Source organism: Centruroides sculpturatus, unplaced genomic scaffold (assembly GCF_000671375.1).
Source record: "Centruroides sculpturatus isolate CEXI.00-Female unplaced genomic scaffold, Cexi_2.0 scaffold1043, whole genome shotgun sequence".
NCBI lineage: Eukaryota > Metazoa > Arthropoda > Arachnida > Scorpiones > Buthidae > Centruroides > Centruroides sculpturatus.
The window spans coordinates 213,372-228,991 of record NW_019385264.1 but is presented as its reverse complement, the minus strand read 5'-3'; the positions used below and the strand labels follow the sequence as shown (position 1 = coordinate 228,991).

Here is a 15,620-nt window from a genome sequence, read left to right as displayed (position 1 = left end):
TGCTTTAGCAATTACAAATCTTTAACAATTCGATTGGAAAATTAACAATAAAAAGGGTGAAAAGTATCTCCTAAAATGAGCGGGAAGACCCCATTCGTCTCTGTGACCAAAACCATCAATTGTTATCTAAATGGAGCTTTGTGGAAAAATCATTGCCGCTAATTGCGACATTCGGCTTAACAATGTTGAAAAATACCTAGATTTAGAAAGTTCGTGGTCTGAACTTACCGATAAAATGGCTGCAATTGATGCAAAACTCAGAAAACGCTTCGAATAAATCACTTTTGAACGCACGAACAGAAAAATCAAACCGCTCGCAATAACAATAATCGACCGCTCGCAACAAATTGTCGCAGTTTTATTGTTGCGTCGCCACGAAATTTAGTGTAAAACGTTTGGATTTTTCACCGAATTTCGTGACTTTTGCGCCTCCCTGTCGCGGAAGAGAGATTTTCGCGGATCTTTCTTTACATATACATTCGTGTTGACAGTAATATCAATTGACAAATCTAATATTCTCGTGTCTGCGAATAAAAGTTTCCATTTTATCACGATCCTCCGAACCGAAAAAAAATAGACTCGAAATACAGTAACCCCCCTTTTTTAACTACCAATCTATTAATAAAATTGAACTTTTGTTAATTTAAAGTGTCCAAAATTTTACAGATAAGAGCTCACACGTGACAAGGACTATACGTTCTGAAATATAGGGAAGATAATGAGATCTATCGAGTGACTAAACACTTCTCTTCAGATGGATTTATTCGTCCATTTAAAACGAGTTAGAAACTTCATTCTAGTCGTGTTAGTTAAGCCATGTATTAGAAAAAAAAGAGCAACAAGTGCGACTTCTAACTCAAGTTGTCCCCTGCTGCTGACATATCTCGTTGAAACACCTATACAGTAGAGCCTCGATTATCCGACCTAATTGGGGACTGGGGTTGGTCGGATAATTGAAAGAGCGGATAACCGAGAAGTATGAAAAAATCTATTATTAGTGTAGTATATTGTTATATTCCATGTAATTAGTGTATTAGTATATCGCTATTAATCTACTTTGCGTTGAATTTTCATCGATGTTAAGCCTAACAAAATTTTTTTAAAATAATAATCGTCGCTATTGTATCGTTAAAAATTAGAATATTAAGCCTCGTTTAAATACTGGCTCCCTTTCATGGTCGAATGAGTGTTGCCAGCTAATATACGTAAAAATAATATTAAAGTAGCCAAGACATAGCCAAATATTGTAGTAGCGCCACATCACCAGCGGACATTTGAAATTTGCCGACTAGGACAGTCGGTTAACCGAGGTGTCGGTTAAGCGGGGTCGGATAATCGAGGCTCTACTGTAATTTGTCTTTTCATGATGACTAGGTGTTTTCTTTTGTCAGCTCGTGTTAGGACCAAGTCATTGTTATTTACCATTGTTTTGCGTGCTTCTGCTGTTTCATTTCAATGCTTTTTGTTCTAGGGGTATGGTCTTTGAGAACAATCTTCCATCTGACGAAATCCCTTTCTAAATCATTGAATTCTGACATTTCTCTTTTTAGTTCCGCCATTGAAATTTGCCATAAGTTTTTGTCTTCCGGAACGAAGTTAGGCCCTTTTTGAGAGTTTCCTTGATTTCGGTTGGAATGTCTACTTGATCCCATAAAACAGTGGTTCTCAACCGGGGGTACATGAACCCCTAGGGGTACGAGCGTAAATCGAAGGGGTACATCTAACTTTTATTATAAAATGGCGTATGTTAATCAATTTGCTGTAAATTATTAACACAAGAAACGACAAAAACTTGCTTTAAAATATCCCAGTGTGAACACCGATTTCCCTTTTAACAGTGTAAACAACTTGTTTATCCACTATTTGCTCCGTTAGTGCCGAGTGAACCTGTAGTCTAGTAAAATTACTGTTTAACCGAGCATTAATTATAGAATAGAAAAAATTTTTTTTTTCTATAATTATTGCTCGATAAGATTGGGGCTTTTCGTGTTTTTACTGGACTACTGGTATTAGAAACAACGAGGCCTGGAATGTACCCTCACCATGCAATGCGTGTCACTGCATGTGTTCATTACTTGAAATTTAGCGAATTTAGACATTACATTTGTTACAAAAATTGAAAGATTCATGTATTGTTCTGCACGTTATAAATTCGCAGCCATTATTTTCAAGATCAGTACACAATTTTAATCTCTATTTAACAACGTGGGAACCAAATTTTGAAAAAATTACTGAAGATTTATCGCAACAAATATCCCATTAAATTTTGTTAGAAATTATTAAAGAATAATTTAAATTTTCTTTATTGTTAATTATAATTATTTATTTTTAGGAAATGTAATTTATGCATGTATTGAAATGACTTCTGTGATTTTATATAATATACTTATCAAATAATAATAAATAAATGTATGTACTGTACCTGATTAAATTTATTATTATTTACGTAAAATAAGTAGTTAGTTATAGTTAGTTAGAGTTTTCTAATGGCGCTCAGTTATAAGGGCTGTATACATCTAACGCAGTAATTATAAAATTTACATACAAGAATATAAGGGGTACTTGAGAAACAATTAATGGGCTAATGGGGTACATCAACAAAAAAGGTTGAGAACCACTGCCATAAAACAAATGGGTTTATGTTCTTTTTCTTTTCTTTTATTACTTGTTTTGTCATGATCCATGTCATTCTTCTGATATATCTTTCTTTTAAACCTCTGTATACTCTGTTCGTCAATAATCTGACCACTCTTTCATTAATTTCATTAAACAATACATAACATATCTCATTCCAATACAATAAATCATAAAAATAATTATACATATTGTATATAGCCGCGACCTTTGCTCTGTAAAAAAAGATTAACCCTACTCGGTCAGATTTACCTTAGGTAGCCAACAATTTCTAGTATAGCGAGTGTCTACTGAAATTTTCACCGTTTGTTTTGTTTCATTTTTAGTCAAATAAATTAAGCTCTCAATCAAGCTATTAGATATTCCTAATTTTACCTTTAAAAACTGATTAACTTCCCTGAAATAATTAAACGAAATAAACGGAAAATTCATGACTACGATATTATTATTATATCTTTCGTTAACCAATTTATCCAACTCAAATTTTAACATACCTTTTATTTGACGGTGACTCTTACTTGTTAGATATAACTTGTATATCTTCTACTCTCTGTTGCAGTCTTTTTAATTCTCCTCGAAAATATTTATTTTCGTCTTTCAATGACTTGATTTCTGTCTTTATTTCCTGTAATTCCGCATTAACTCGTAAAAAATTCCCCTGAATTAAGTCATATATGGATTTTAACGTATATTGGGACTCTACCTTTACCTCTGGTTCAGTGTCTTTTAGCTTTATAAAATATTCATGAATTTTTTTTAATTTCTCGTACCCTCATAACTACTTTTACAATACTACTATTCTTCTTGTCGAAATTCTTCACTTTTTAGAACTTCCTATTGCTTTTCCATTTCCCTGGAATTATACTTGCTCGGTCTACCTCACCCCCTTTTTTTGCATAACCGCTTGAGACATTTGCTGCAGAGAACGGAGATGCAGGTCCTGGATTAGGCTCCATTCCAGCACGAATCAATAAACACATAACTAAGTTCATAAATATCCAACTTGCCAACTAAACCATTCTTTTTGCTATATACTGGCCTTTCCAATTTGATAACAACCAATATTTGCTCTTCAGCAAAAGTTCACTCACACCTCTGACGTCCAGCACATACCCCATTACTAAATATTAATTGTTTATTTTTTATTTTAAAAATAATAATTTAAAAGAAATTTAAACTGTGTTTCCATATTGATAATTTAAAGCTCTCTTTATCTAATGAGAACAAGCAAGAGTAGGGCTAAACCAACAGTTTTTGATTAAAGAAGAAATCTGATTATTTGTAAAAACATACTCTGTTGTTTATTGATAATAAAGTACTGTACTTTTTTAATCAATTTTAAAATAAATCTAAATATAGAATATAATTAATGATTAATAAAAAGAATAATACACAATATTTTATAATAATGAATAATATATAAAGTTTTAGTTTTTGTACTACAATTTCGTAACAGATGGCGCCACGTACAAATTTATTTATTGGTCTATAAACACCAGGTCGGGACACCGGTGTTCCTAATGTAATCGCCATTTTGGTTCCATACTTCCATGGTTATGGTTTCACACTTTGTAAATGCCGTAAACTGCATGAACAAAGCGTGAAACGTGCACGTTCCTATTAGTTCAAGCCACGGAATTCCTACATAATTCCAAAAAAGAGTATCTTATTAGGCTATTCTGACATTTACTTCACGGCTTTAACGAAATAGATTTCAAAATAAAAAGCTATGTCAGTTTCTCGGTATAATACAGTACAAGAATAAATTTATTTCGTTTTGAATTGCAAAATTAGAGAAATTTGGAGATATTTGATAAAATAAGAATACATTTGAGGCGGAGCGTTAGGGAAGCCTCTTCTATGTGGCTTACAGAACTGTGTTCGTTCTCAAAATCTGTTCGATCGATTTTGATGAAACTTTGCCTTTCTCCATTAATTGCGATGAAGAATCAAAAACTGTAACAAAACATCAGTGTCTATCAGTGGCGTGCCGTCTATAGAAGCTGTGGAAGCACGGCTTCCCTTGTACTGTATTTTCTAAAATATAAATACATGCGCGACTATTTTTACATTTTAACGTACTCTGAATTAATTAAAATTAATATTTTATTATAACCGCATTATATATCTTATTACAGATTTCTATACAACATGTGGGAAAAAAACGATAAGATTGCTATTGTATATTCGTATATACATATTTCCAATGGAAGTGCTGTATTGTCGAATACGGGACAGTTTCCACAGCCAAAATACTTGGTGTAAAAGAGCGCACCAACCTCGCGGTTTAGCTGGTGGATGGTACACACCAAAATATTGTATAACATTTCCAATGTTTCTATCCAGCGCCAGCTTCCCTATCATCAAATGTCACCGCATGCCAATGGCATCTGACTGTTATCGAGATATAAGGTCGTTTCACGAGTGTGTGCGACAAAGCAATATTGCACGAATTGTGCACGAAGTGTGCGCGGTCTTCTCTGGGATTATCGATATTTGAAATTCAATTTTCGATAGCCCACAACTGAGGACGTTGCGTTAACTGGGTTGAAAACCTAAGACATTTTTCCAATCTCACCCATTGTTGATTTAGTACAGAGTTTCCCAGCCTTTTTAATTAGCGACACACTTTAAATTTTTAATAAGATTCCTGTGACACACCATAATTTTTAAAATAATTATGTTTAAAACTACACAATGGTGATAATATACTTTCTTGTGTTTTTGTTTATTACTAATTGGATACTATGGAAGTTAAACTTATCAAGACTCACAATTTTATTATAAAAATAAAAGGACTATTTGAATCAATGCGTAAAGAGCTGGTATTGGTCTTTAAGCTGGTAAACCGCAGCATGCAATACATAGAAGCTCCAGAGTTGATACGCCAGCATACGTATAGACGCATGTAACTTTTGGGAGGGGGACTGTAGATGTCGCAAATTTTCCAACCATCTCCATTTTATTGAATACCTCCTCCTACCTTCGGTGGCTAGCGGTAAAAAGACGAAGGATAAATAAAATTTTGGAATAAACAATCATTTCTTTTTTACACAATAATGCTGCAAAAGTACAGTATGATGATGAGTTACCAAAGTTTTCTATTTTATAAATTTAAATAATGTATTAATGCTTGATCTTTATTGACAATAACAGACATTTAAATATACTGAATTATTTGAACTAATACCATTAGATCATTTATAAAAAAGTTTCACTCTAGAAAAATTTGTCATTCAAATAACTATATTGCATCATAGTTGAATTTTTTCATACTGGAAAATTTTCAGTTATGTTCTTGGTATATGCTGCTAGCAAACAGCTTTCCAAAAATTAAACAAAAATGCCTTACTTTTTTTGTACATAAATTCAAGTAAAATTATTATTAACAGAATATACTAATTCAGATCTCCATAAAGTAATCCAATGATTTATAACCACAAATTATTGATTTATAAAGTTTTTATAATTACATTATTTTCTAATATTTCTCATATCTCTTATCTTCAATTGAAATTAATACTGATATATAATGTAGTTTAAATTCCATTAAAGAATTTTGTTATTTGTTTAGAAGAAGGGTTTAGTTCTGTAATTTAATAAAACATTAATCTTAATGAATAAGCTAGTTGTAAAAATTTATAAACAAGAATCTGAAAAATAAATGCAGTAGTTGATGCAAAATGGTCAAAGCATACGGCCAGCTGTTTGAATTGCTATCTAGTTAAGTGTAAGTGTAAGATAGAGTCTTTACTTCTGCATAATGTAGGTATAAACAGATGAACTTAAGCATGAAATCAGAATACACCCTAATAATTTGTTTTATTATCTCATCAGGACTACTCGTTTTATTGAATATACTTTAATTCGATATACTTTCAATAATATGCAAATAAGAATCTAATTATTATTTTTTTCTCCGACCATATATATCTGATAAAATTTCAGTTATCTAAAATGAATATAAAAACAATTTATATTATTAAATTGCCATCTGCATAAAACAAAATTTCAAAACATTCACTAAATATAATGCGGATCTATTCTGTGTTAAAGCTATATAAATCTATATACAGAAAAACTATTCCTGTAAACTACTGTTAATTGAGCTGTTATATTTTCTGTAAGCACTGTGTTATAAATGAGATGACATTCTTGGAAACAGTTTTAACTATACAATAACAAAGAGATGTCCGTAAAAACTATATGTGTATTTCATATAGTCGTGACGAAACTCATATGCTATTAAAATGAACTAAAAATTTCCACTTAGACACAACTGACAAAAAATTAATTTAAATTCAATAGTGAGACTTGTGCAGGCTGCACAAATGTCTGTAATAATGAACATTCATGTTTGAAATCACTTGACTTTATGTATGTTTAGTTGTTTTCCTTCATATTAGATCACTATTTTATGTTACTTTTCAAATGTTTATTATTATAATAATAAAAAATTCCCTTAATGGAGTAAAAATAATAATGGAAAAAGTCTGAGTGATTACAAACATTGAATTTTTGCACTCTATGTGACATTTGTGCAATCAATTTATAGTGTTAAGATAGACAAAAGATCTAATTTGACTTTGATCGAGGGCACATTGTCGTGACCGCACTACCGGGCCGTAGCATTGCAGAAAAAGAATAATTGGATGTTTGTGGACAGCAGTTGTGAACATTTCAAGAGTGATGCAAAAATGGACAAACAACAAACATAACAAGGCATTGGATATCCACATCTCATCAATGATTGCATGATTACAAGGTCAGTGTATGCTATCATGAACAAATGCTCAACTGACTGCTGATTTCAACAATGGTTCACAGGCTAGTAAACACTCTTACATGTGGTCATATTTACCAGAAGACTCTCTTGGGTACTTATGCCAACAAATGTTTATTGACATTGATGCCTTTGGTAAGCAAAAGTGACAAAACGGACCATGGACAAATAGGTTGGCCTTATCCAAAAGTCATACATACTTCACCTATATTCTGTTGATGAAAATGTGCAAATTTAAGAGGTTGACTACAGAATAACTAAGGTTAATATATAACTTATATGTCTAATATATTAGAATTACTATACAACATTCATGCTATATAGCATGAATATAGCTTAATGAAAAATCGAGTAATCATTTAGTAATTAATAAAATATTATTTTATAGGCTTTGAAATCAAAATTAAACTTCAAACACTTAAAGTGTTATTTTAAATAAATTTTATTAATTTAGCCTGTTAAACATTTATTTAAGTTATAAATTAATTTTAGAATTGCAATTACTTTCTTGGAGACAAATAAAAAAATAAAACAAACTGCATATTGTCACTTGAAATTGCATCAGAACATAACTGTTAGTAATGTTGTCAGTGCTACAAAGCTCTCCTGATTTTAAACAATTCAAATATTTAAGGGTTGAAACATCATGCCCAACCAATGCAGTAAAACCTCTGGAATCTTAAAAAAATTGTAAATGAATTGACACATTTTGGATGAACATAATAATAGCCATCTTTTGACAACTAGTGGTATTGTAGACCTGCAGAATTCCTTCAAAAAATTAGCCAGATGGTAAAATATATGTTTACAGAATAGTTTTCTGTATAATATTTTTTTTTTCTTATTCTGCTCATTCTTTATTTCAGCATCTCAATTACTTTTGGCCACATACTGTTTCATTTGACATCCCAATTAATTTGCAATCATAGATAACCAAGAGATACTAAAAAATTTGATGATATATTCTTAAAATATAATCAAGAATCATCTATAAAATTATGTATTCTTAATATTCTTAATTACTTTTAGACTCTTTGTTCTAAATTTCAATTTTATTTTTCAATGTACGATATTATACAGCTATAAATTACTCTGTATTATTAAAATAAGATTTAAATTCATATAAAGATTTAATAAACTTTTGCATGAACTATTAATGGAATTTTTATAAGAATAAGCTGTTAGATGTAGTCAAACTACTCAAACCCTGTAATATATTTGCACTGTAAACTTTAAAGGAGACAGACAATTTGTAGTTGTAATCAAACTAGAATATGACAATAGCAAAATTATATAGAATAATGAAGTATTAACAAAATAAATAGAGTTATTTGAATTTGATTTCTTTTTACTTATTTCAAGATTTTCTAAATGCATAGTACATTTCCAAAGGTTTATTTACTTTCCAATATTTTTCATTTACTTGATCTAAGGTTAAGCTTCCCTTCAATAGGTGAAACTGCCCGTGAGAAACTGCTATAAAAATAGAAAAGGGCGATAACTCGGATAATAATTTGGAAGTGGGATCATCTTGTCTTCTGTCTAGTGCTATCCTAGTTGCAAGATATTTGGATAAATGGTCCACTAGAAAAAATAAAAAGATAAATTTATTACTTTCATACATAAAAATATAATTTTTCTTATAATGCACATATACAAGTTATGAAACAAATTTGAAGTTAATAATATATAATATAAAATAACCAAACAAATCATAATCTTATATTTGTAATAATCATATTATAAGTTTTTCTGTAGATGACGGATTGGATTTTTCTCACACAATACCCAAACACTTATAGTTTGTACAGTTGCCTCAATTATGCTTATTATGGACAGGCCTGATACACAATAGAGTTAGCCAGATAGATAAGGTTATGGCATTATTAACTATTCCTCAACTATCTATGATAAATTTATAATGATTTCAACTTAAATCAAACTTGGGATCCCTGAAAACAGCATATCTTATAGCAAGATCATCTGGCTAATTTTTCCTGTAAAGATATAAACTAATATATTACACAAATCTCTCTTATAAAGTAAACATTTGTAAAAGATCACAAAAATTGTTCAACAATAAATTCACTGCTTAAATTAAACTATTTTCTTCCTTAATATAAATCATCAACAATCTTCTATAGCATTCAGCTTCAGGGCAAATATTATTAATTAATATATATTATCAAAACTGAACAAAAGAATAAAAAAAAATAAAAATAGTATAATATGTAATTTTTAAATTAGAATACAACTTTAAACTACTGTTACAGATAATACAAAATATCATTCTATATCACTATAATTAGTGAGACTGCATAATATTGTAATAACTATATTTTCAAAAATATGTAATTATTTGATTTAATTGTAAATAATAAGTACAGTGGAACCCCGGTTAACGAACTTAATCCGTTCCGCGACTCCGTTCGTTAACTGAATTGTTCGTTAACCGAAGCAATTTTTCCCATAGAAATTAATGCAAATGCAATTAATCCGTTCTAGTCTCTGAAATTTTTGTCATTTTATTTGAAATATACAGTAATTTTCTTTGATGAAAATGTAGGAAAACGTAGTATCTATCATTACAGCAACAAACATGTAAACTTTGTTTAATAATACCTTCATTTGTTGTAGTTGATGGCAGGAAAGTGGAGATATACGAACCTTAATGCTTAGAAGGGAAATCCCTCCAAAAAAAATAACGGGTAGCACTTCATCGGAAGATTCTTCAAGTCAAAGTCTCTTTTGGTAAAAAACCCACCAGTGGCTAAGTGGTCTTCGTACCTTGAACACGGGGAGTTCGTTCGTGGATTCGCACCTTGCTCAGACGGGCTGGCCACGTGGAGTTTTCCAAGATTTCTTCACGTCTGTAACGCCTAAATAGGGGCCAGTTTCCCTTAAAAACACCTCCCAGAAGGCATTCCCCCTAGTCAGATCGCCCAAGTGTTGCGCTGCCATAACTTAACAAAGAAACAAACTCTTTCCGTAAGGAACAAGAAATTGATCTAAAGTTGATTGTCTTACTCTTTTAATCAAAATTTTTCTGAAATGTGATAGCGCATTGTCGTTTTCTATTGCCATTATGACTTTTTTCTTTCTTTGATGCCATATTGATTAAATATATAAATCACAAAACTGAAAAAAGAAATATAGCACAAACACTCGGAAAAGCAATGCTTAACTCGCGCATGCCTAACACCAACTAAAATTTGACACAAAATACCGTTATGTTCGTTATCCGAGACAAAATTTTTGCAAAATAAAAGTTCGTTAACCGATTTGGTCGTTAACCAGGACGTTCGTTAACCGGGGTTCCACTGTATATTATATATTGTAAATAATAAGTCATTTAATTTTTTGGATATGAAACAATAATGAAAACTTATATTTAATCATTTGAAAAATAATACTGTCTGTTATAAATTTTACAAATACAACAATTAGTATGTTAATTAAACATAAATGCCTTCCAAACCTTGAATTAGCCTAGTACAAGTATATATAATTCACTTCACAAAGATTTTTGATCTACTTCTATGATCCGCCTCAGGTTTAAACTTCTAGAATGGAATGTTTAAGGTTTAATGATGCTCCTAACAACATCAACTTAATTTAAATTTAAATTCTACAACAGACCAATCAGGTGTGACCACTCACAAATGACATAATTGAGATAATAAAGAAATGTCAAAAAGGACTTACCACGCATATGAAATGTGTTTTTTTTTGTATTTAAAGTTAATGCATCACCCTTGCTGATCTGTCATATATCAAGAATACATTGTTGTGACTGCATGATCGGGTCATAGCATTGCAGAAAAAGAATAATTGGATGTTCGTGGACAGCAGTTGTGAACATTCCAAGAGTGATGCAAAAATCAACTACAAGTGGTTTTTACTGTGAAGCTATTTCCTTCCTCCATAAATATCTTTAACCATACTCCCCCAACACAGTTTCCAATGTTTCCAATGCTTTTATTTGTTCTATGTATGTTGTACAATTGTTTCCTGATGTAACTTTGCTTGTATGTTGCTATCATAGGCATATATGGATGAGTGGCGGTAGATCACTTCCAAATGATACAAATGTTGTGTATATTTGTATCATTTGGAAGGTTAAACCTGACAGTAAATTCCTGCAACCCTTATGGCCTAGTATTTGAGCTGAATGAGATGAGCAACACTAAAGTGCATTTCATGACTTTAAATATAATTTTTTTTAACAACCATGTTAATACTAAAGTATACTATAAGCCACGTTTCCACCCAATATACATCTCTGCCAACTCTAATGGCCCATACAGCTACAAAAGTGATGTTTAGAGCAGTGTTTTTCAACCTTTTTGAATACGCGACCCCTTTACAAGTTAAAAAATTCTGGCGACCCCCTAGGGCCATATTAAAACTACATCAGTGATTTAAAAAATTATGTATTTAATTTTCTTTCTGTTGAGAGAAATTACTGTTGATGACTAAAATGAGATTTTAAGGAGAATCGACAATAACTTAAGACACGTATAATATGTTACTTCCTTCTTATAATAACAATGGGTTCGGAGTGCTGTTGACTTTTATTTTTTTTTTTAGGATGAGGGTTTTTCACTTCTACTTCTCTACTTATTACTTCTTTTTACAAGTCAGCTCAACACTTTTTCAGCAATCATTTTCTGAGGTGGGCCGTACCTACCCAGGCCCCTCCCAGGCGACACCCATCATTCGGACCTAAATGTCAATCAAAAAACCAACTGTACTGTATAGTAAACAGGTACAGCCTTCTCACTGAAATTGTAGTATTTTTAATGTAGTGTAGGACCTACAAACACTTGTCTTTTTCTTTTACCCGTGACCCCCCGTGTACAACTTCGCGACCCCCAGGGGGTGGTCGCGAAGCTGTACACGGGGTTGAAACACAGGTTTGTACACGGGGTTGAAACACAGGTTTGTACACAGAAGCTTGTACACGGGGTTGACCCACAGGTTGAAAAACACTGCTTTAGAGCCATCAGAAAAAAAGGCACACACGCATTGTACTAGCTTAGTGGACACAAAAATAGAACTTAGTCAAATTGCAGGAATGGCATGTGCACATGGCTACCATAACAACTTAATCTATAAACTAGCACATACTGTAGCTATATAATCCAAAAACACGGATGCACTGACTCTAACGTGAATGTTTGCCCAAGTAGAAATGAGGATGGTATGACTATTTCTGACTGTACAATAATAAGCTATAAGAGGGGTATGCATACTATATTTAAAGAAATAGCAAAGTTTAGGGCACTCAAATCTGTACAGATGCAAACAGATGTAATCCAACCACATATAATCTTTCACATAATAGAAAAGACCCCATCAACATTGACAGGGCATCAGGTTTATATGATCCCACTGCAGAATGACAGGTTCCAGATGGATTTGATCAATATTGGTTCTACTAAAAGATGCCCATAACAATGGTTAGCAGAGCACAAGAAGCAATCCACCATCATATCCATATATGGTTATGACAACAACATACAAGCAAAGTTACATCAGTTGAAAGTTGTAAGATACGTTGCACACATATACAGACCAAATAAAAGAACTGGAAAAACTGGAAATTTTTTAAAGCAGACCAGCAAGGACAATGCATTAACTTTAAAAACAAAAAACACATTTCATGCATGGCAAAACATTTCTAACATATTTTTATGATCTCAATTACATCAATCAAGAGTGAACACATCCAATTGGTCTGTCATAGAAATTAAGTTACTTAGGAGCATTCTGTTTTAGAATGAAACATTCCATCCCAGAGATTTCAACCTGAGGCAGATCTTAAGACAGAGAATGTTCTTAAAGTGAATTCAAGACTCTGGACTGGTTTGGAAGGTGTTTATGTTTAATTATTAGATTCCAATTATCCAATTTTGTAGAAGATTCATACAACAGCAGAGAGAAAACATTGTGTTGTGGAACATTTTCTTAAACTTATTTAAAATCTGATAATGGCCTATGATACCTTATGAACCTGATAATGGCAAATGCTCAGGTGTTGTGGTGAGGTTTTATTTTATAGAAGATTTAATTTTGTACTATGTTAATTTTCCCCACCATTTTCCAAAAGTTTAATAATAAGATTAGCTATGCTAACAATTAACTTGATGAGTTTAACTGTTATTGACCTCTGCACATTCATTATTGCACTTGTTAAATCTTGAAACTATTTCCCTCCTCCATAAATATCTTTAACCATACCTTCCCAAATGTTTTCTGTCAGGTTTGGATCTGGACTCAATGCTGACTGGTCTATAATTTAATATCTTCAAAATCAGTAAATCATAGCACCATATAAAATTATGACAAGTAACCAGTCTTAATATAAGAACTGCTTGTTTTTTATTGGTAAAACATTTTAAACATCCCATATAGTACATTCAGTCATCATCAGTATCCATTAAAAAACAACTCTGTTTTGAATACTATAATTTCTTTATAGTTTAATATTTTAAACTACTATTTAGATTCTTTAGATACATATATACATGCATTAACCTATTGATACATCCAAACTTTATCTCCAGTACTTTCTCAACTCAGTAATAATCTTTTTTCCATTTATGTTTATTTAATCTTTTGAATTCATTCTCCCATTAACAACAAAGGCAGTTTATCCAATTTTTCCAAACCCAACCCAAATCATAACAGATGCACAACCTTGAACTCGTTTTTTAAATAACTGCAGTTCATATCTAAGGGTTGTGCCTATGGGCCATCAGGCCATCTAAGTTTCACTTCTTCTCATCAAAAAATATGATTGCGTACCAATAATCTGGTTTTCACTGTGATGTCATGCAAAATCAACACGAGTATAGATGTATGGAATGAGACAATGACTGATAAGGGGTTAAAGGAATGGATGTCTTCAATCTTTAACCCCTATTTTCTGAGTACAGTAGAATGGTCTGTGTTAAGTTCAATTGTAACGTGTGTCAGGTGTGTGGATGTCAGCAAGTGTTGATGGATAGTCCACAGCTTTGTCATATGTGTCAGGTGGGTGAGGTAATAGTATCCCCAAGAATGGGGGGTGAGATTGTCCCGCCTAGAGAGGGAGAAATTGTGAGAGAGGGAAAATTTGTGGGCTTCCCTTTCTGTGTGTGTGTCGAGTCAGTGTTGTGTGTGAAGTGAGTGCTGACCGGGGAGCTAACCAGAGTGGGTAGCTGTGTGACTGGTCAAGAACCAGTATTGTAATTATCAAATAATTGTCGGGTGCCAGAGTGTTGCTCAATTGTGGAGTGCCAGAGAGTCACTCGCTCATTTGAGACATTAAAGTGTAATTGTGTTGTTATTGTTAGAAAGGAAGTGTGTACTGTGTTCTTTTTGACCGTGTAAATGGGAACATTTTACACCATCATTTTAAATACAACATTTTCTGGTCCGTTGAGGCGGATGGTGGTAACGTTGAGTGCAGTGTGGATGACGTGGATGGAGTGGATACAGCGGATGGGATAAAGATAGTGTTGAGTGCAGTGGAGTAAATTGGTTTCGTCAACCTAATGTCATTCAAACTAGAAAAAAACTAACCAGAGTTCAAAAAGGAATGTACAAAAAGCTACAAAACCAATAATTTACAACAATATCTCTCCATAGACAAAGAATAGAAAAAATTTTTCACATCAAATTTATTATTATTAAGTTGGACCAAGAAAATTAATACTGTAGTTGGAATAGAGTCATTATGACTAAAAGGAAGCCATTTGCATTAAAATATTTTAGATTTAATAATTATTACAAACCACGTCAAGCCATAAACTTGTCAACAAAGAGGGTTGTAAAATGATTCCGTGTAGCTAGAAAGCTGCGGTTTTTTTTGTTTGAAAGAAAACAGATATATTTAGGTTATTTAAGTAGTAAATTAATTGGAACTTTTTATTTACTTTTATTTTTACATTCTTTTTTTCGTAAATTTAAAATTAAATTATTATTTTTAATTTTTCACCTTGCTGAAAAATTACCTTGGGGACAGGCAAAAGGAGTTAGTCCAGTATCATTGCATAATTCACCAACAGCAACTTTGTGCAAAGAAGCTGGGATTTGAACGTCTGCTGAAAGATGTCTATGATACTGTGAACTTAATCCGCCGTCATGGACTCAACCATCGACTCTTCACATCATTTCTTGAAGAAATAGATGCTGATTATGCTGACCTGCCCACGTA

General features: G+C 32.2%; 2 protein-coding genes across 3 annotated transcripts in view; one reads left to right on the top strand and one right to left on the bottom strand.

The window, feature by feature from the left end:
• Positions 1-4,805, top strand: part of LOC111636862 — a 7,560-nt gene extending 2,755 nt beyond the window's left edge. Inside the window, exon 2 of the mRNA XM_023382250.1 lies at positions 4,773-4,805. Coding sequence (XP_023238018.1) covers positions 4,773-4,805 — 33 coding nt within the window. The remainder of the gene's footprint in view (positions 1-4,772) is intronic.
• A 3,071-nt stretch (positions 4,806-7,876) lies between these two features.
• LOC111636864 (E3 ubiquitin-protein ligase RING2-like) overlaps positions 7,877-15,620 on the bottom strand; it is an 11,787-nt gene continuing 4,043 nt past the window's right edge. Inside the window, exons 2-3 of one of the 2 annotated variants that reach the window (XM_023382254.1) lie at positions 8,770-9,001; positions 7,877-8,684 (exon numbers count right to left, since the gene is read on the bottom strand). In XM_023382254.1, the coding sequence (XP_023238022.1) occupies positions 8,775-9,001 (227 nt within the window). In that variant the 3' untranslated portion in view covers positions 7,877-8,684; positions 8,770-8,774. Of the gene's footprint in view, positions 8,685-8,739; positions 9,002-15,620 lie in introns of those variants that run through there. The other variant, XM_023382252.1, reaches the window with a different exon arrangement.